Here is an 18,110-nt window from a genome sequence, read left to right as displayed (position 1 = left end):
GAGTATTCCTTTTTGTTGCTGACATCTGTAGACAATTTTATAACTTTTAAACAGGGAAATATTACAGAAACCTGTTCCTGTCCTTTTGTAGTGAAAAGCTGCTTTGTTCTTTCCTGGGTTGCAAAGCTCCCTTCGTTGCTCCCTCTGGCTGCCTAAGGGATAATGGAAGTTGGCCCACCGTGCCCTGCCTTTGCCAGTGGATGCCCCAGAGACAGCCCTGGAAAGGCTGGTCTCCTCCAGCTGTTACATTGACATTATTAACACTGTGGTCACTCCTGCCCAAAAGAACACTGGGTGGGTATCAGGAGATATCAGTTCAACACCTGTCTGAAATTTTTAGGGTTTCTTTATGTGGCCTGGGGCTTTGTGTCCATCCCACTCAACTCCTACGAGGACGCTTAAGTGTAAGTGATAGACTACAATGTACCACTCATTCTGAATTGCCAGGCTGTTCTTACTAAATGATAAGCCTTTTAGCAATTAAAATACAGGGAAAGATTGTTTTCACTCTCCATCTCCACAAATGGAGGAGAAAGTAGGACATTCTATGGCTGGGCAGTATGGGAGACATGTACTTGTAGTGTGTCCGTAATGCATCTCCTGTGTGTTTTGTTTAGATATGATCACACAAGGCCCTCTGCTGCAGTTGGTGGTGCTGTGGGCTCCGTGCCCCACAGTGTGTCCTCCCCAGGCTTCCACAGTTCTCAGCCTCCTTCTGACCTCACTGCACCTATTGTGAAAACTAACTTACATGAGCCTGGGAAACGTGAGAAGAGAACATTGGTACTCAGAGACCGAAGTGAGTTAGCAGAACCCTTTTGTTGCCTCTTCTTGAAAAGCATTCTCGTCTAGTTCTTCATGTTCCTTTCTGGTCTTCTCTTGACAAGGGGGCTGCTAACCTAAAACCCCTCCAAGCTGTCCAAATGTAGAGACACCCTAACTGTCCTGAGAATGGCCTTCGTTTGGCTTCAGAGTATCTGGATGATGCATTTGGACTTGTGCCCAAGGCTGACCTGAACCCCAAGTGTGTTCTGGCAAAATATAAGCAGTAACTTTTTTGTCAGTGTGTAACTGCCATCTGCATAAGGTGGTTGCCCAGTTCTGAGAAGCTATGTATTTTAATGTAGAACATGAATCATTGTTTGACCTCTAGGTCACATAGTTCTCATGCTGAGCCAGTATTTGCTATTTTAGGTTGCACCTTTAGTAATAGAATAATGTGTTGGGGTTTGGGGAGTGGTTTCTACCCTGGAACAGGGTTTGGGGAAGAAGGCTACAAATCATAAAAGTTTTTTTTATTGGCTGGCCCTCAGCAGGTGAAGGAGTTTCTAGTTCTCGGAATTGTGTTGCATAAGATAAGCAGATTCCATTCTAAGCAAATAATTGATCCAGTTAAATATGTCCTCTCTGTTTATAAAAAGGCCAGAAGTATGTGTGATGGGAAGGAAAGGGCTCCACATGTGAGGAGGGGGGACCATAGGACAATTTAACATTGACCTCAAGACCTAAAGACTCACTCCAGATTTTCATTAATTCTGGTTCACTTTAAAATGAGAGGTAACTTTACTGGCATAAAGGAAGCCACTATATTCTATTGACCATATTCTATATTTCCTTTGACTTATATATATGAAAAATGTATGTAGATATATACATTTTAGTGTTAATGGGTCCAAGTGTTGATATTTCCATCCTTGCTGTTTTTAAATAGGAACTTCAGTGTTCTTTTGTATAAATGTATCGTGGTCTTTTTTTGCCATTTCCCTGTGTTGCCAATTACATTTTTCATTTAATGTCACTATGAACATTGTATGCTGTTCCTTTTATCCTTTTATTTTTCCAAAACTCTTAGCCTGTTTTTTCCTATATGTTCCCAGGAGTGAAATTCCTATGGTCAGAGTTTCTTAATCTGTTAGGTTTTGACTAGCTGCTTACCAGAATGGTTGGGCTAGTTTTCATTTATGTGTGTGCTGTGTGTTTTCTATTAAGATCTCTCTGGCATGGCTGAAGAAAAGGCTTGCCCAAGTGTGAGTAACCCAGGAGGGAGTGATCCCCAGAGCAGCCTGGAGATGAAGCCGCATTCCTACCTAGATGCAATCAGGAGTGGCCTCAATTACTTAGAAGCCAGCAGCTCCTACAGCAATGAGCAGCAGCTGTGCCCCTATGCAGCTGCCGGGGAGTGCCGGTTTGGAGATGCTTGTGTCTATCTGCATGGGGACATGTGTGAAATCTGTAGGTTACAAGTCCTGCATCCCTTCGACCCAGAGCAAAGGAAAGCTCATGAGAAGGTAAAGTTACAAGCCTTTGTATGAGTTCATTTTGAGAAATTTGAAGCGCACTAAATGACAAAATTGTTGATATTTCTGCAAACATCTGTCTACCAGTAATACCTGCATATTATGTACCTGGTATATTTATATCCTATTTTCAACTCCCTTTTCCTATTGTCATTTGACAATTCTTGATTACTTAGAATAAAGAAAAAAGGAAAGACATCAGAAACATACAACTGTACAAAGCTCAGAGAATAAATCTAGCTCAGGGCCGTGTGTGTGTCACATACACAGCACACCCTTCTTCCATATGTTTACACATCGTGGTGGCTGCAATCTAGCCAGGCTGAGTTCTAGAGAATTTGAGGAGCCCAGATCAAAGAATCTGAGGAGCCAAATGTTGAAGGAACCTTTCAGGTCATTAGGTCCCAGTGTTTAGGAGGCACTGCCTCACAGTGGGCCCTGTGCTTGGCTCAGGGCTCTGAAGATGAGTAAGAAAGAAGGGGAGGAGGCCATAGCTGCACTGTAGAAGCCATGAGGAGGAGCTCACAGTATATGGGGGTTGAGGCTGTGACCCTCCATTGTCTTCTCGGGGCAGTATTCAGGTGAGTGCAGAACTAGAGCTTCTCTCTTCACATAGATGTGTCTAGGTCTTTGTGCTATGCATGTTGATTTATCTCACGCCTGTGTCCACCGTGAGGTCCCAAAGGCAGGACCTAGATGTCTGTATTCTTTTCATTGAGTCTTATGCCTGCTATACAGTACTATATATTGCCTGCTTACTGAATACATGAATTCATTAAATAATTTGTTCTCTTCAGAAGTCATGCTGTTTACCTCTGCCCCTGGACTGCCAGCCTGATATTTCAGGCTAAGGATTATTTGCTATTTCTGGTATCAGAGTGGGGAAAGCTGGTGCCCAGAGGAGCCAGGAGACTAGAGTCCCAGTTCTTATGAGCTCTGTTATCACACAGTGGTCCTCTAACCTTTTGGAACCTTTGTGGTCTCAGCTCTAAATTAGAGGTGACCATATCATCCTAGGCAAGCAAGGGGCTGTGCCAGTCATGGCTTGAAGTCTTTTTCATGGTCTGAGAGAGCTTTGTGTTCTGAATCCAGGGATTTCTGGGCCCTGCCTAAAGCAGTCACAGTCTCTGTTCCTTCCTTATCTTGGTTGTGGCAGTGTACTGGCAGCTGCTCCCCAAGAGCCCAGAACTTAAGAATGTTTCCCTCCTCCCTCTCTGTACTTCAGATCTGCATGTCAACATTCGAACATGAGATGGAAAAGGCCTTTGCCTTCCAGGCAAGTCAGGACAAAGTGTGCAGTATCTGCATGGAAGTGATCCTCGAGAAGGCATCTGCTTCTGAGAGGAGGTTTGGGATTCTCTCCAACTGCAATCACACGTACTGCTTGTCCTGTATCCGACAGTGGAGGTGTGCTAAGCAGTTCGAGAACCCAATCATTAAGTAAGTACAGCAAAGAGTTTTAGCTGTAGAAGTTGGGGAGAAAGTTTGGTTTGGGATCTTCTTCCATCCACTCTTAAGTCCTCCCTGGTCCTCCAGAGGTGTTTCAGTGCAGAGGATAAAGTGGTGAGTGCTGGCCCATGGATGTGTGAGCATATTACTATCTTTTCTGAGCCCAAGTGCCTTTTTCTTTGAAATATGGGTAACAGTTCCTACCAAGCTTCAGGGTGTGGGAGGGACACTCTGTAGGGACTATCTGTGCAAGAAAATTAATGGCACTGGCCTCTCTGACTCCAGTACTAACAGTTAGTGGTAGCTGCCCTTAGTCCGATTGCCTTTTGCCCTTTTTAAGAATTGTTTGATGATTAAATGGAATAATGCATGTAAAACATTTCACATGTCTGATACAGGGAATGTGCTCCATGGAGCCAGCACAGGGTTTTTTTGTTTCTGTTTTTTCTCCCCGCGCTGCCCCCACAGCTGTATTGATATATAGCTGACATATAACAACACAGGATTCTTACATTCTACTGTAGGACAAGGTGGGAGGAGCAGGCTAATACTGAGAAGTTACTGCATGCTGTGTACTGTTTTAGAAATTCTTCACACATATTAACTTAAACTTTTCTTAGAGACCGTATGATTATCCTTTCTTTACAGATGAGGAAACTGAGGTATGGTGAGCTCAAATAACTTGCCTAAAGTCACACGTTTGTGTGGTAAAGTAACAGCTTTATTGAGATAAAAAGTGTACAATTCAGTGGTTTTTAGTATATTCACAGTCTTTACAACCATTACTACAATCTAATTTTAGGACATTTTCATTATCTCAAAAAGAAGCCTCTATTTGCTGTCACTGTCCATCCCCTACTTCCGGCTCCTGGTGGCTACCACTAATTTACTTTCTGTCCCATGAATTTGTTTATTCTAGACATTTCATATAAATGGAATCTTCCAGTATTTAGCATTTTGGGGTTTGGTTGAATCTTTCACTTAGCATGGTATTTTCAGAGTTCAACCATGTCATAGCATATATGTGGCTTCAGTCCTTTCTGTGGCCAAATACTGCATTGTATGGATAGCCACACCTTGTTTCTTCATCAGTCGGACATTGGATTGTTTACACCTTTTGGTCATTATGCACTTCTATGAATATTCATGTACAGGCTTTTGTGTGGATACATGTTTTCATTTCTCTTGGGTAGATACCCAGGAATGGAGTTTTTGGGTCATATGGTAACTCTGTATTTAACATTTTAAGAAACTACTAGACTGTTTCCCAAAGTGACCGAACCATTTTACATTCCCACCAGCAATGTATGAGGATTCCATTTTCTCCATATACCCATTAACACTTGTCATTATCTTTATTTCTGATTTTAGCCATTTTAGTAGGTGTGAAGTATATTTTATTGTGCTTTGATTTACTTCCCTGATAATCAGTAATATTGTGCATCAACTAATGATAGTGTGCCTTTTTTTTTTTTTCTGTGCTCTTTTGGCCAGTTTTGAAAAATCCCTACTCAAATACTTTGCCCATTTTAAAATTGGATGGCATTTTTATTGTTGAGAAAAACACGTTTTTATGGGTGGTCTTTTTATTGTTGAGAAAAACATGTTTTTAATTGTAAATATGGTTTGGTTAGGAAACATCTGGAATGGCCATGCCTTTGAGCAAGGGGCTTAGTGGTGTAGCGTGCACAGGATTCTTAACTTAATCTTCCATACTAACCTGGCTCTTATTTCAGGTCTTGTCCGGAATGCCGTGTGATATCAGAGTTTGTAATTCCAAGTGTGTATTGGGTAGAAGATCAGAATAAAAAGAACGAATTGATTGAAGCTTTCAAACAGGGAATGGGGTAAGTGCTTTGAGTTCAGGCATGATTTTGGTGACTGCCTTAGCTCTTGTTTCAGTCTTTGCCAGTGCCTGTAAAGAGCCTCCGCCTTCCCTCCCTAGAACATCATTCACTCAGAGTTTCTTCCTTCTCACAGGCATCAGACTGGGCTTTGAAGATGCAGAGATGAGCAAAGCCATGGTGCAGTAGATACTGCTCTTAGTTGAGCAATATCTCCTAGAAATCCTATTTCTGGTGCTGAGTTGGCTTGTCATGTGTGATCATTCATTCATTCAACAGGTATCAATTAAAGATCTCTACGATAGGCCTTTTCTAGTTGCTTTGGATACAGCATGAAACAAATCAAACTCCCAGCCCTCATACAGGTGACATTTTAGTAAAGGAAATAAATAAGAAGAAAGAAAAAAAAGATAAATAAGGGGAAAAAATGATGAGCAAAATGCTACAGAGTGAAATATGCCCAGAAATGGGGGACAGGAAGTGAAGCGGTTGCAATTTTAGTGTGGGAGACCAGAGAATCCCTCAGTGAGGCGAAATTTGAGGAAAGACCTAGAGGAGATGAGACAACAAGTGATGATGTGAGAGAGAATGTTCTAGATGGAGGGAATAGTCACTGCAAACACTCTGAGGCTGAAGCATATCTACCTTATTCAAAGAACAGCAAGAGTGGCTGGGTGAGAGGAGCAAATTGAAGAGAATACTGGAGACGAGAACAGGGGTACTAAAGCAGGACAAGGGGCAAATTGTGTAGGGCTCTGTAGCTCATTGGATGAACTAGATCTTTTATGGATGAGAATGGGAGTTTTGATTTAGAGGAGTGATACTAACTGATTGATTGATATTCTGAAAGTATCACTCTGGGTGATTCATTGAGAATATATTAAAAGAGGAGGCAAAAGTGGAAATAGGGAAATCAGTTAGGCTATTGCAATAATCCAGTCAAGATATGACAGTGACTTGGAACAGGGTAGTAGGTATGAAGATGATGAGAGGTGGTCAGATTCTGGGTATGTTTAGAATTGCTGGTCTGTTGGATATGATGCAGGTGTGAGAACAGAGGTTGAGCAGTCAAATTTCACTTCCAGAATTATTACTTTACATTTCTTCACTGCACTTCCATCTTTGTTGGCCAATTTCCTCTTTCAGTAATCTATTTTTGTAAAATGTCTTGTCGGTTTATCACTGGGAAATAAGACAACACAACTACAGAGAATAACAGATGCACAGTGACCAGTCACCAAGACTTTAGAAGAAAGTTACATGATTGGTCACCGACTGGTGCACATTTGTTATATAGGTCCAAATATGATATGGACTGAGGAGCTAACAGCACCATTGTACTTTATGCAGTTACTCACAGTTAATGTTTTATAGTAATTAAAATTTGAACTGTGTTGAAGAATTAATTACATGTTATTTAACTAAACCATGGTGGATTGGTTTCCTAGAACTACTCTAACAAATTCCACAAATAGAGTGGCTTAAAGTGATAGAAATTTAGTCTCTTACAGTTTTGGAGGTTGGAAGCCTCAAATCAGGTGTGGGCAGGATTGGTTCCTTCTGGAACCTGAGGGAGAATCTGTCCCATGCCTTTCTCCTAGCCTCTCATGGCTGCTGGCAATTCTTGGTGTTCCCTGGCAGATGGCAGCATAACTCCAATCCCTTTATATGTGGTGGGGCAAAGTAGGTTTATAGTTGTGAGTACTCAAAACACAGAGTTTATTCTTGTATTACTACTTGTTAATCATTGTATTATTTGCCATAGGAACAACTGTAAACCTACTTTTGCCCTACCCTGTATTCTTTGTTGTGTTTCTTTCTCCCCATTCTGTCTTTTGTAAGAACATGTGTGATTAGTTTTAGAACCCTCCCATTTATCCAAGATGACCTCATCTCAAGATCCTTAACTTACCAGATCCTTAACTTACCAGGTCTTAGGATTTATTCTCATTAGGGCCACTATTTGACTTGTAAATGGTGTCTTAGTCCATTCTGGCTTCTGTAATAAAATGCCTCAGACTGGGTAGCTTATAAACAACTGAAATTTATTTTTCACATTTCTGAACATTGGGAATTCCAAGATCAAGGTGCCAACATCTTTGGATTCTTGTGAGGATCCACTTCCTGCTATATCTTGTGAGGATTCACTTCCTGCTATATAGTTGGTGCCTTCTCACTGTCCTTACTTGGTGGAAGGTACAAGGGAACTCTCTGGATATCTTTTATAAGAACACTAATCCGGGGATTCAAGATGGCAGGGGAGTGAGTGGAAGGCACACTGACCTCCTCCCAGGACCAATCTGGAATTACAACTAAATTGTGGAGAAATCACCTGGAAAACAACAGAACAATAGTGAGAGAAGAGCCTTAAAACCTCGGACAGAAGAGTCAGCTTTAGAACAACCTAACTGGTAAGGAGTGCAGTAGAGGCTCGAGAAGGTGGGCTAGGCACCCATGGGAGGCAGCGCCAGAGGGATATTGAAACGGCCAGTTGGACCCCCTTGAGAAGAGCAGGGTCTAAACCATAAGCAGGGATCTCCAGCCTATAACACCAGAGCCCAAAAAAGCACACAGACAGCAGCCAGCTGCGAAAAGTTTGGCAGTGCTCTCTGCCAGTGATAGGCAGCTGGAGATGCAAGGAGCCATTTAAAGGGCCAAAGCAAAAATCTGTAGTGGCAGCCACTTACCTGGCCACCAGCAGAGGTGGGAGCAGAGTGGGCTGGAGCTGCCTGGGGAGATACTGGGGAAGGAAGCTTTGGGGAGAGGACTGAGAAAAGTGGCTGGTGGGGCCCCAGTGCTGACTTACCCCCATTCTGCAGCTGCCATCTTGCTTAGGCAGACCACTCCCCTGAGCGGCAGCAGCGTGACAGGACACAATAGCCATGCTCCCAGGAGGCTCAGCCCTGGCCTGGTGTTGCACAGGCCCAGGTACTGAGTACAGAGCAGCAGTCACAGATAGTAGATCTCCGGCTAAAGGGGACGCGGAGTGGTCTAGAGACACTTGAGGAAAGTCTGGAGACGGAGGCGTTGGGGAGAGAACTGAGGGATTGGCCAGGGGTATCCTGATGCTGTCTCCTCCCCATATGGCAGCAACCCTCTTGCTCAGGCAGACTACTCCCTTGAGCGGCAGCAGAGTGAAAAAACCCAGTAGCACCACCCACAGGAGGGACTCTGCCCAGCTCTGACTGCTGAGGGCAGAGTGACTATATTAACAACTGGAGGAGACAGACGCAGATAGTGGATTCCTGGAAGTCTCTTAAAGACTGCCTAAGGTCAGACGGGGTCAACAGCTGACATCATCAGGGGCAGATCCAGAAAGAAAGAACAGCAGTCTCCTACCATAGAAGTTCACACCACAAAGTCAGGAAGTCAAGACAGATCAATTTATGAAGCAGAAGCAAAAAAGAAGAGTCTCACAAATAATGGGAAGAAAAAGAAACACCCCCCATTCGAAGGGAAAGGAAGATCCCCACAAAGAGAACTAAATGAAATAGAGACAAGTAAACTCTCAGATACTGAGTTCCAAACAATGGTTCTAAGGAAGCTCAGTGATCTCAGTGAGCTCAAAGAGAATTACCAAAAACTACAGGGAAACTATGAGGAACTTATTGCAAACTATATCAGCATGAAAAAAGACATAGAAACTATCAATAGGAAGCAAGAGGAAATGAAGAATACAATTTCTGAATAGAACACAGTAGAAGAAATTGAAAGCAGGCTCAATGAAGCAGAGGATCAAATCAGTGAGCTGTAGGACAAGATAGACTAAAGCTCCCAGAAAGCAAGAAATTGAAAAAAAGACTCAAAAAGAATTAAGAGGCATTCACGGAAATACGGGACAACCTGAAACGTAATATCTGTAAAATAGGGATGCCAGAAGGAGAAGAGGAACCAAGGGATAGAGAATCTGTTTGAAAAAGTAATGATGGAAAACTTCCCTTATTGGAGGAGAGAAAAGGTCACGCAAGTCCAAGAAGCCCAGAGGGTCCCATTGAAGAGGAACCCAATGAGACCCACTCCAAGACACATCATCATTAAAATGGCCAATATCAAAGACAACAAGAGAATCGTAAAGGCAGCAAGAGAAACAGGTAGTAACATACAAGGGAGCCCCGATACGGCTAGCAGCTAACTTCTCAACAGAAACACTGCAAGGCAGAAGGGAATGTCAAGAAATATTCCAAGTCATGAAAAGCAAGGGCCTGCAGCCAAGACTACTTTACCCAGCAAGGCTCTCAATTAAAATGGAAGGCAAAGTAAGGAATTTCCCAGACAAAAGAAAGCTAAAAGAATACACTTCCACCAAACCAGCACTACAAGATATGCTAAAGGGACTGCTTTCAGAAGATGAAGAAAAAGAGTGAGAAAGAGAGGAACACAGATACAAAGGGAAAAAATGAATAACTACCTATCAATAATAACTTAAATGTAAATGGATTAAACGCCCCAATCAAAAGATACAGGATAGCTGAATGGATAAGAAAACATGTCACACACGTATGCTGCCTAGAAGAGACCCACCTCAGAACAAATGACCTGCGCAGACTAGTAAAGTAAAGGGATGGAAAAAAATATTCCTAGCAAATGGACAGGGAAAAAAAGCAGGGTTAGCAATACTTATATCAGACAAAATAGATTTCAAAACAGAGACCAAAAAAGAGACCCAGAAGGACATTTTATAATACTCAAAAGAAGGATCCATCAAGAAGACGTAAACATATATGCACCCAACATAGGAGCACCCAAATATATAAGGAAAATTTTGGAGGACTTCAAGAAAGATATAGACAGCAACACACTGATAGTAGGGGATTTTAACACCCCACTGTCAAAAATGGATAGATCTTCCAAACAAAACATCAACAAGGATATTGAACTGAATGACGCATTAGATCAAATGGACTTAACTGACGTATATAGAACCTTTCATCCCAAAGAAGAAAAATACACATTTTTTCAAATGTACATGGAACATTTGTTTTTGGAGATAGACCACATGATAGGACACAAAACAAGCCTCAACAAATTCAGGAAAATCGAAAGCACAGCAAACATTTTCTCATACCACAAGGGCTTGAAACTAGAAACCAACCCCAAGGAAAAAAACTCAAAAACATTCAAACTCATGGAGACTGAATAGCATGCTAGTAAACCGTGAATGTGTCAATAAAGAGATCAAAGAAGAAATCAAAACGTTTCTGGAAACAAATGAAAAAGAACACACGCCAGTCCAAAACCTATGGGACACAGCGAAGGCAGTCCTGAGAGGGAAGTTCATAGCAATACAGGCCTACCTAAAAAGATAGAAACATTTCAGATAACCAACCTAACCCAACAGCTTCAAAAGCTGGCGAAACAACAACAAAAAAAGCCCAGAGCAAGAGAAGAAAGGAAGTAATCAAAATCAGAGCAGAATTGAATGACATAGAGAATAAAAGAACAATTCTAAGGATCAACCAATCCAGGAGCTGGTTCTTTGAAAAGATAAACAGAATCAATAAGCCTTTAAGCAGACTCATCAAGAAAACAAAAGGGAGAGGACCCAAATAAATAGTATCAGAAATGAAAGAGGAGAAATAACAACTGATACCACAGAAATACAAAGGATTGTAAGAAACTACTATGAACAGTAGTTTCATATGCCAAGAAATTTGAAAACCTTGATGAAATGGACAAATTTCTAGAAAAATATAACCTTCCAACACTGAATGAAGAAGAAGCAGAAAGCCTAAACAGACCAGTAACAGCTGGTGAAACTGAAACAATAATCAAAAAACTCCTGGCACACAAAAGCCCTGGACTGGATGGTTTCACAGGAGACTTATACAAAACGTTTAAGGAAGAGCTAACCCCTGAACTTCTCAGACTATTCCAAAAAATCCAAGAAAAGGGAAGACTCTCAAACTCTTTTTATGAGTCCAGCATCATCCTAATCCCAAAACCAGATAAAGACACAACAGAGAAAGAAAATTACAGGCCAATATCGCTGATGAACATAGACACCAAAATTCTCAACAAAACATTGGCAAACATTTAGCAATACATTAAAAGATAATCCACCACAATCAAGTGGGATTCATCCCAGGGATGCAAGGATGGTTCAATATTTGCAAATCGGTAAATGTGATACATCACATAAACAAAAGTAAAGACAAAAATCACATGATCATATCAGATGCAGAAAAAGCATTTGATAAGGTACAGCACCCATTTATGATAAAAACACTCAGCAAAGTGGGAATAAAGGGGGCATACCTCAACATAATAAAGGCCATATATGAAAAACCTACAGCCAACCTCATACTCAATTGGCAAAAACTAAAAGCTTTCCCACTAAGATCAGGAACAAGACAAGGATGTCTGCTTTCACCATTTTATTCAATTGGAAATCCTAGCTACAGCGATCAGACAAGAAAAAGAAATAAAAGGCATCCAAATTGGAAAGGAGGAAGTGAAAGTATCACTGTTTGTAGATGACATGATAGTGTACATAGAAAACCCTGTAGACTCCACCAAAAAACTACTCGACCTAATACATGAATTTGGCAAAACAGCAGGATGCAAAGTCAGTATCCAGAATTGAAGGTGTTTTTGCACACTGAAAATGAAATATCAGAAACAGAAATCGGGGGGGGGGGAATCCCCTTTGCTATAGCAACAAGAAAAATAATGTATGTAGGAATAAAAGACCTGTACGCAGAAAACTATACAACACTGAAGAAAGAAATTAAGGAAGACACAAATAAATGGAAGGATATATACCATGTTCATGGATTGGAAGAATTAACATCATCAAAATGTTCATACTACCCAAAGCAATTTATAGAATCAATGCAATGCCTATTAAAATAGCTGTGACATATTTCACATAGAACAAACATTTCAAAAATTTATACGGAACCATAAACGACCCCAAATAGCCACGGCAGTTTTGAGAAAGAAGAACAAAGTAGGAGAGATCACAATACCTGATATCAAACTATATTACAAGGCCACTGTAATCAAAACAGTCTGGTACTGACATAAGAACAGACACATAGATCAATGGAACAGTATAGAGAACCCAGAAATAAACCCATGTTTCTATGGTCAATTAATCTTCGACAAAGGAGGCAGAAGCATAAAATGGAGTAAAAATAGGCTCTTCAACAAATGTTGGGAAAGCTGGGCAGCTACGTTCAAAAAATTGAAATTCGACCACCAACTTAAACCGTACACAAAAATAAACTCAAGATGGATAAAAGACCTAAGTGTAAGTCATGACACCATAAAAGTCCTAGAAGAGAACAAACGCAGGAAACTCTCAGATACCCACGCAGCATTATTTTCACCAATATGTCATCTAGAGCAAGGGACATAGAGGAAAGAATAAACAGTTGGGACTTCATCAAAATAAGAAGCCTCAGCATGGCTAAAGAAAACATCAGCAAAATGAAAAGGGAGCCAGCAGTATGGGAAAATATATTTGCCAATGATACCTCAGACGGGTTTGATCTCCAAAATATATAAAGAACTCACTCGTCTCCACTCCAAGAAGACAAACAATCCTATTAAAGAAAATGGGCAAAGGACCTGAACAGGCACTTCTCCAAGGAGGACATACACAGGGCTCAGAGACATATGAAAGGATGCTCAGCATCACTAGCCATCAGAGAAATGCAAATTAAGACCACAGTGAGATACCACTTCACACGGGTCAGAATGGCCGTCATAAATCAACAAACAAAACAGGTGCTGGTGAGGTTGTGGAGAAAAGGGAACCCTAGTACACTGTTGGTGGGAATGCAGACTGGTGCAGCCACTGCGGAAAACAGTTTGGAATTGCCTCAGAAAGCTAAAAATGGAACTGCCTTTTGACCCAGCAATTCCACTGCTGGGATTATACCCTAAGAATCCCCAAACACCAATTCAAAAGAAACTATGCACCCCAATGTTCATAGCAGCACAATTTGCGACAGCCAAGTGCTAGAAGTAACCTAAGTGCCCCTCAGCAAATGAGTGGATCAAAAAACTATAGTACATTTACACAATGGAATTCTCCTCAACAGAAAGAAAAAGCGAGCTACTACCCTTCGCAGCAGCATGGATGGAACTAGAGAACATTATGCTAAGTGAAATAAGCTAGGAGGTGAAAGACAAATACCATACGATCTCACCTTTAAGTGGAACCTAATCAGCAAAGCAAGCAGGCAAGGAGAATATGACTAGCAACATTGAAAGAAATAAGAATCCTATGGGGAGGGGAGGGCCAAGGAACAGCTGTGAAGGACACATGGATGAAGCCAAGGTGGGGAAGGTTCGAGGAGGGGTGGGGTGGGTGGGGCACGGGATAGTGGTGGCAGGTAAAGGGAGACAAATGTATTGGAACAATTAAGAAAAAAAGTTTAACTCCAAAAAAACCAAAAAACAAAAACACTAATCCCATTCATGAGGGATCTATGCTTTTGACTTAATCACCTCCTAATCCTATCCCATCAATATTAAGGGAATGCCAACATTCAAACCATAGCACATGGTAACTGAAATGCATATCAGAACTGTGCAAAGCAAGGGCTGCCTATTTACCATTTTGATCGATATTTATGCTATTTCTAGCTGTTGGCTATTCTGAATATTTTTTAAAAAATATTGCATTAACTGACAGCTTTTTAGCTTTACCTCTCCTTTTTATAAATAGTTTTTCTTGAGGCTACAATATACTCTTTCAGTTCACTCAATCCACTGACCCACACCAGCCAGGGCTACGGCTACAATATTCTCTTAATTTTTTCACAGGCAGAATTAATATTCCTACTGCCTTTTTTTTTTTTTTTTTTTTAAGATTTTATTTATGTTTGGAGAGAGAGGAAGGGAAGGAGAGAGGGAGAGAAACATCAGCATGTGGTTGCTTCTTGCGTGGCCCGCACTGGGGGTCTGGCCCGCAACCCAGGTGTGTGCCCTGACTGAGAATCAAACTGGAGACCCTCTGGTTTGCAGGCCAGAACTCGATCCACTGAGCCACACCAGCCAGGGCTCCTGCCATCTTATATAATGTGCAGTTACCTCCTTATTACCATCTTCTTCACTACATTTGTGCATTATACTTATGTACATTAGAACCCCACAAGCTAACAATGTAATTTTTTTAATTGCAACTTTATTGATACATATTTTTTGTTGAGAAAGTTTGTTCTACTATAATAGCAAATACCAATTATATATACAGTGTTATCAACTGTAGTCATCACACTTTACATTACATCCTTATTCATCTCATATCTGTAAGCTTATTACTCCCATGTTCAAGTCTTCAGTCCATTTTGAGCTGGTTTTTGTGTATAGTGTAAGAAAGTGGTCCAGTTTCATTCCTTTGCATATGGCTGTCCAGTTTTCCCAACACCATTTATCAGAGACCGTTCTTTCCCCATTGTCATAGGCTCCTTTCCCATAGATTGACCATATATGTGTGTTTATTTTTAAGCTCTATTCTGTTCCATTGACCTATGTATCTGTTTTTATGCTAGTACTATACCATTTTGATTACCATAGCTTTGTAGTATAGCTTGAAATCAGGAAGCGTGATGCCTCCAGCTTTGTTGTTATTTCTCAACATCGCTTTGACCACTTGGGACTTTTGTGATTCCATACAAATTTTAGGATTGTTTGTTCTATTTCTGTGTAAAGTGCCATTGGAATTTTAATAGGGACTTCACTGAACCTGTAGACTGCTTTGAGTACTATGGACATTTTAACAGTATTTATTTTTGTAATCCATGAGCACATGGTATCTTTCCATTTATCTGGGTCTTTTATTTCATCAGAGTTTTCATAGCTTTCAGTGTACAGATCTCTCAACTCTTTGGTTTAATTTATTCCTAGATATTTTATTCCTTTTGATGCAATTGTAAATGGAATTATTTTCTTAATTTCTCTTTCTGATAGTTCATTTTTAGTGTATGGAAAGACAGCTAATATTTGTATATTGTATACCCTGCAACTTTACTGTTATAATATATGGATGTAATATTTTAAATACATTAGAGTCCCGCAGGTACTAAAGACTTTTTGCCTTTGAAAACTTGTGTGTTTTTTTAAGGATTTTATTTTTGCTTTTTTAGAGGGGGAGGGAGGGAGGGAGAGAAACATCAGTGTGTGGTTGCCTCTCTCACACTCCCAACTGGAGACCTGGCCCACAAGCCAGGCATGTGCCCTGACTGGGATTCAGACCTATGTGACCCTTTGGTTTGTAGGTCAGCACTCAGTCCACTGAGCCATACCAGCCAGGGCTTTTTTTTTTTTTTTTTTTTTTTAAGTGGAAAAAAAATTGTTTAGACTTAGGGCATTAAAAATAGTAAATACCTTTCTTCAGTATATAATTCCTTCCAAGTGGTATAATTTCCCTTCAGCCACAAGAACTACCATTTTGTTCTTTTGTTAGCATTTTGTTAGTCTGCTGGTTTACAGTTGTGATTATGCAAGTTTATTCTTGTGTTATTAATTATTGTAGTATTTTCCATAGGAACAATTGTAAATCTTCTTTTGCCCCACACTGTATTTGATCAGTCTGTCTCCTCTTTCAATGAATAAAATTCTATTTTAATACTTGTTTGTTTCTTTTCTTTCAGCACTTTGCAAATGTTCCAATTATAATCAGGCCTTTTACAAACCTCTCGCTATCCCCACCAGCACCACCAGACTCTGGCAACCATTTTTCTATTTCTGTGAATTCTGCTTTTTAAGATTCCACATATAAGTGGCACCATATAGTATTTGTCTTTTTTCTGTCTTACTCCAATTAGCATAATGCCCTCAAGACCCATTCATCTTGTCACAAAAATGACAGAATTTCCTTCTTCCTCATGATAAAATAATATTGCAGTGTATATACTTGTTATTTCCTTATCTGGCTATTGTAAATAATGCTGCACTGAACACTGTGGTGCAGATATCTCTTCTTAACAGATGTGAGGTGATATCTCATTGTGATTTTGATTTGTAGTTCCCTGATTAGTGATGTTGAGTACCTTTTCATGGACTTACTGGTCATTTATTTGTATGTCTTTTTTGGGAAAATGTCTGCTTAGTTTTTCTGCGCATTTTTAAAATGGATTGTTCTTGGTGTTGCTGAGTTGTATGAGTTCTTTATATATTCCAGACATTAACCCTTTATCAGATAAATGATTTGCAAATATTTTATCCTATTAAGTTGCCTTTTCATTTTGTTCATTTCCTTTACTATGCAGAAGCTTTTAGTTTTAAGTAACCCCAATTGTTTATTTTTTGCTTTTGTTGCCTTCACTTTGGTCTCAAATCCGAAAAGATTATTGACAGGACCAATATCTAGGGGCCTATTACCCCCTGCAGTTTCTAATAAGTCAGTGGTAATTCAGATTGTAATATGTCATTTTTCTGGGGTTGCTTTCAATACTTTCTCTTGGGTTTCAGCAGTTATATATTTTGCCTAGAAGTGGCTTTCTTCATATTTTACTGCTCAGTGTTGTCTGAATCTATGTTTACATCATTCACCAAATTTAGGAAAATTTCAATTATTACATATTTTTTCTACCTTTTTTTTCTCCTGGGACTTCCACATATTGTCCCACAGATCTTGGGCTCTGTCATTTCTTTTCCTCTCTGTTCATCATCTTGAATACATTCTTAGTAGCTGCTTTGAAATTCTTGTTATCTTGGTCTCTGGTTCACATTGTCCTGATTCTTCATGTGTTGTCACTTTGTAATGTGGACATTGTTAGGTTGTTAGATTCTGTTAGGTTCTATAAAACATTGTATAAAGATGTTCTAGAAAAACATCTATAAAGCATTGATGTTTCTGTCTTAATAGGCAGGTAAATCATTTAGACTCAAAACTCTTGGGTAGCAGTTCAAAACTCAGTTCAGTTCTTTTATTCTAGCTGAGTTGCCTTGAGCCTCCCTCCCTGATTGTGGGTCAGAGGTTTGGGTAGTTAATGCACAATATCTGGAGCACCCACCTCTCAGGCCTTTTCTTCATGAGATTGCTTCCTCACTTTCCAGTGGTTGATTTCTTCCAGTTCTGTCTTTTGGTTCTTCAGGCCAGAAAGACTGGATTTTACCATTGCAGTTGTATCTACCCTGAATAAACACAACCAATTTTGGCCGGCTCTTGGCTAAAAGCTATTATTTCTTTATTGATAACTTGTCTCTTTGCCATTCCGTTCTTCCAGGTGTCTAATCTCTTGAAGAATCCTCCTGCTGCTCTTCATTCTCCAGTGCCTTTAGGTCTTTTAAAAAGGTTTGTGTTTCTAGTTATCAGCAAGAAAGTCAGGTCTAGGAGAGACAGAACTTTGTTGCCTTTCTTAACGGTTCCTTTAAGTTGCACATCAACTACTAAAGGCTTGGTATTTTCCCATTTTTTCCTCATGTGATGTTATCATGTGTCCACCAGAGGGCAGGAGTGGCAAGGCAGAAGGGTTCCTGTATCACGGAGTTGTCCAAAAATTCTCATGTTATTTGTTGTTTGTACCTTTCCTGGCCTTATTTTTCATAGATGACTGTATTTTTA

General features: G+C 40.3%; 1 protein-coding gene across 1 annotated transcript in view; it reads left to right on the top strand.

Annotated features, from left to right (window-relative positions):
• MKRN2 (makorin ring finger protein 2) overlaps positions 1–18,110 on the top strand; it is a 53,284-nt gene that overhangs the window by 32,031 nt on the left and 3,143 nt on the right. Inside the window, exons 3-6 of the mRNA XM_054595808.1 lie at positions 618–799; positions 1,990–2,288; positions 3,523–3,737; positions 5,483–5,593. Of these exons, the coding sequence (XP_054451783.1) occupies positions 618–799; positions 1,990–2,288; positions 3,523–3,737; positions 5,483–5,593 (807 nt within the window). The remainder of the gene's footprint in view (positions 1–617; positions 800–1,989; positions 2,289–3,522; positions 3,738–5,482; positions 5,594–18,110) is intronic.

The sequence above is a fragment of the Pteronotus mesoamericanus genome, unplaced genomic scaffold (assembly GCF_021234165.1).
Source record: "Pteronotus mesoamericanus isolate MK-2021 breed Mesoamerican mustached bat unplaced genomic scaffold, CSHL_Meso_final scaffold_54, whole genome shotgun sequence".
In the NCBI taxonomy this organism is placed as follows: domain Eukaryota; kingdom Metazoa; phylum Chordata; class Mammalia; order Chiroptera; family Mormoopidae; genus Pteronotus; species Pteronotus mesoamericanus.
This window is presented reverse-complemented; position numbering and strand designations above follow the sequence as displayed.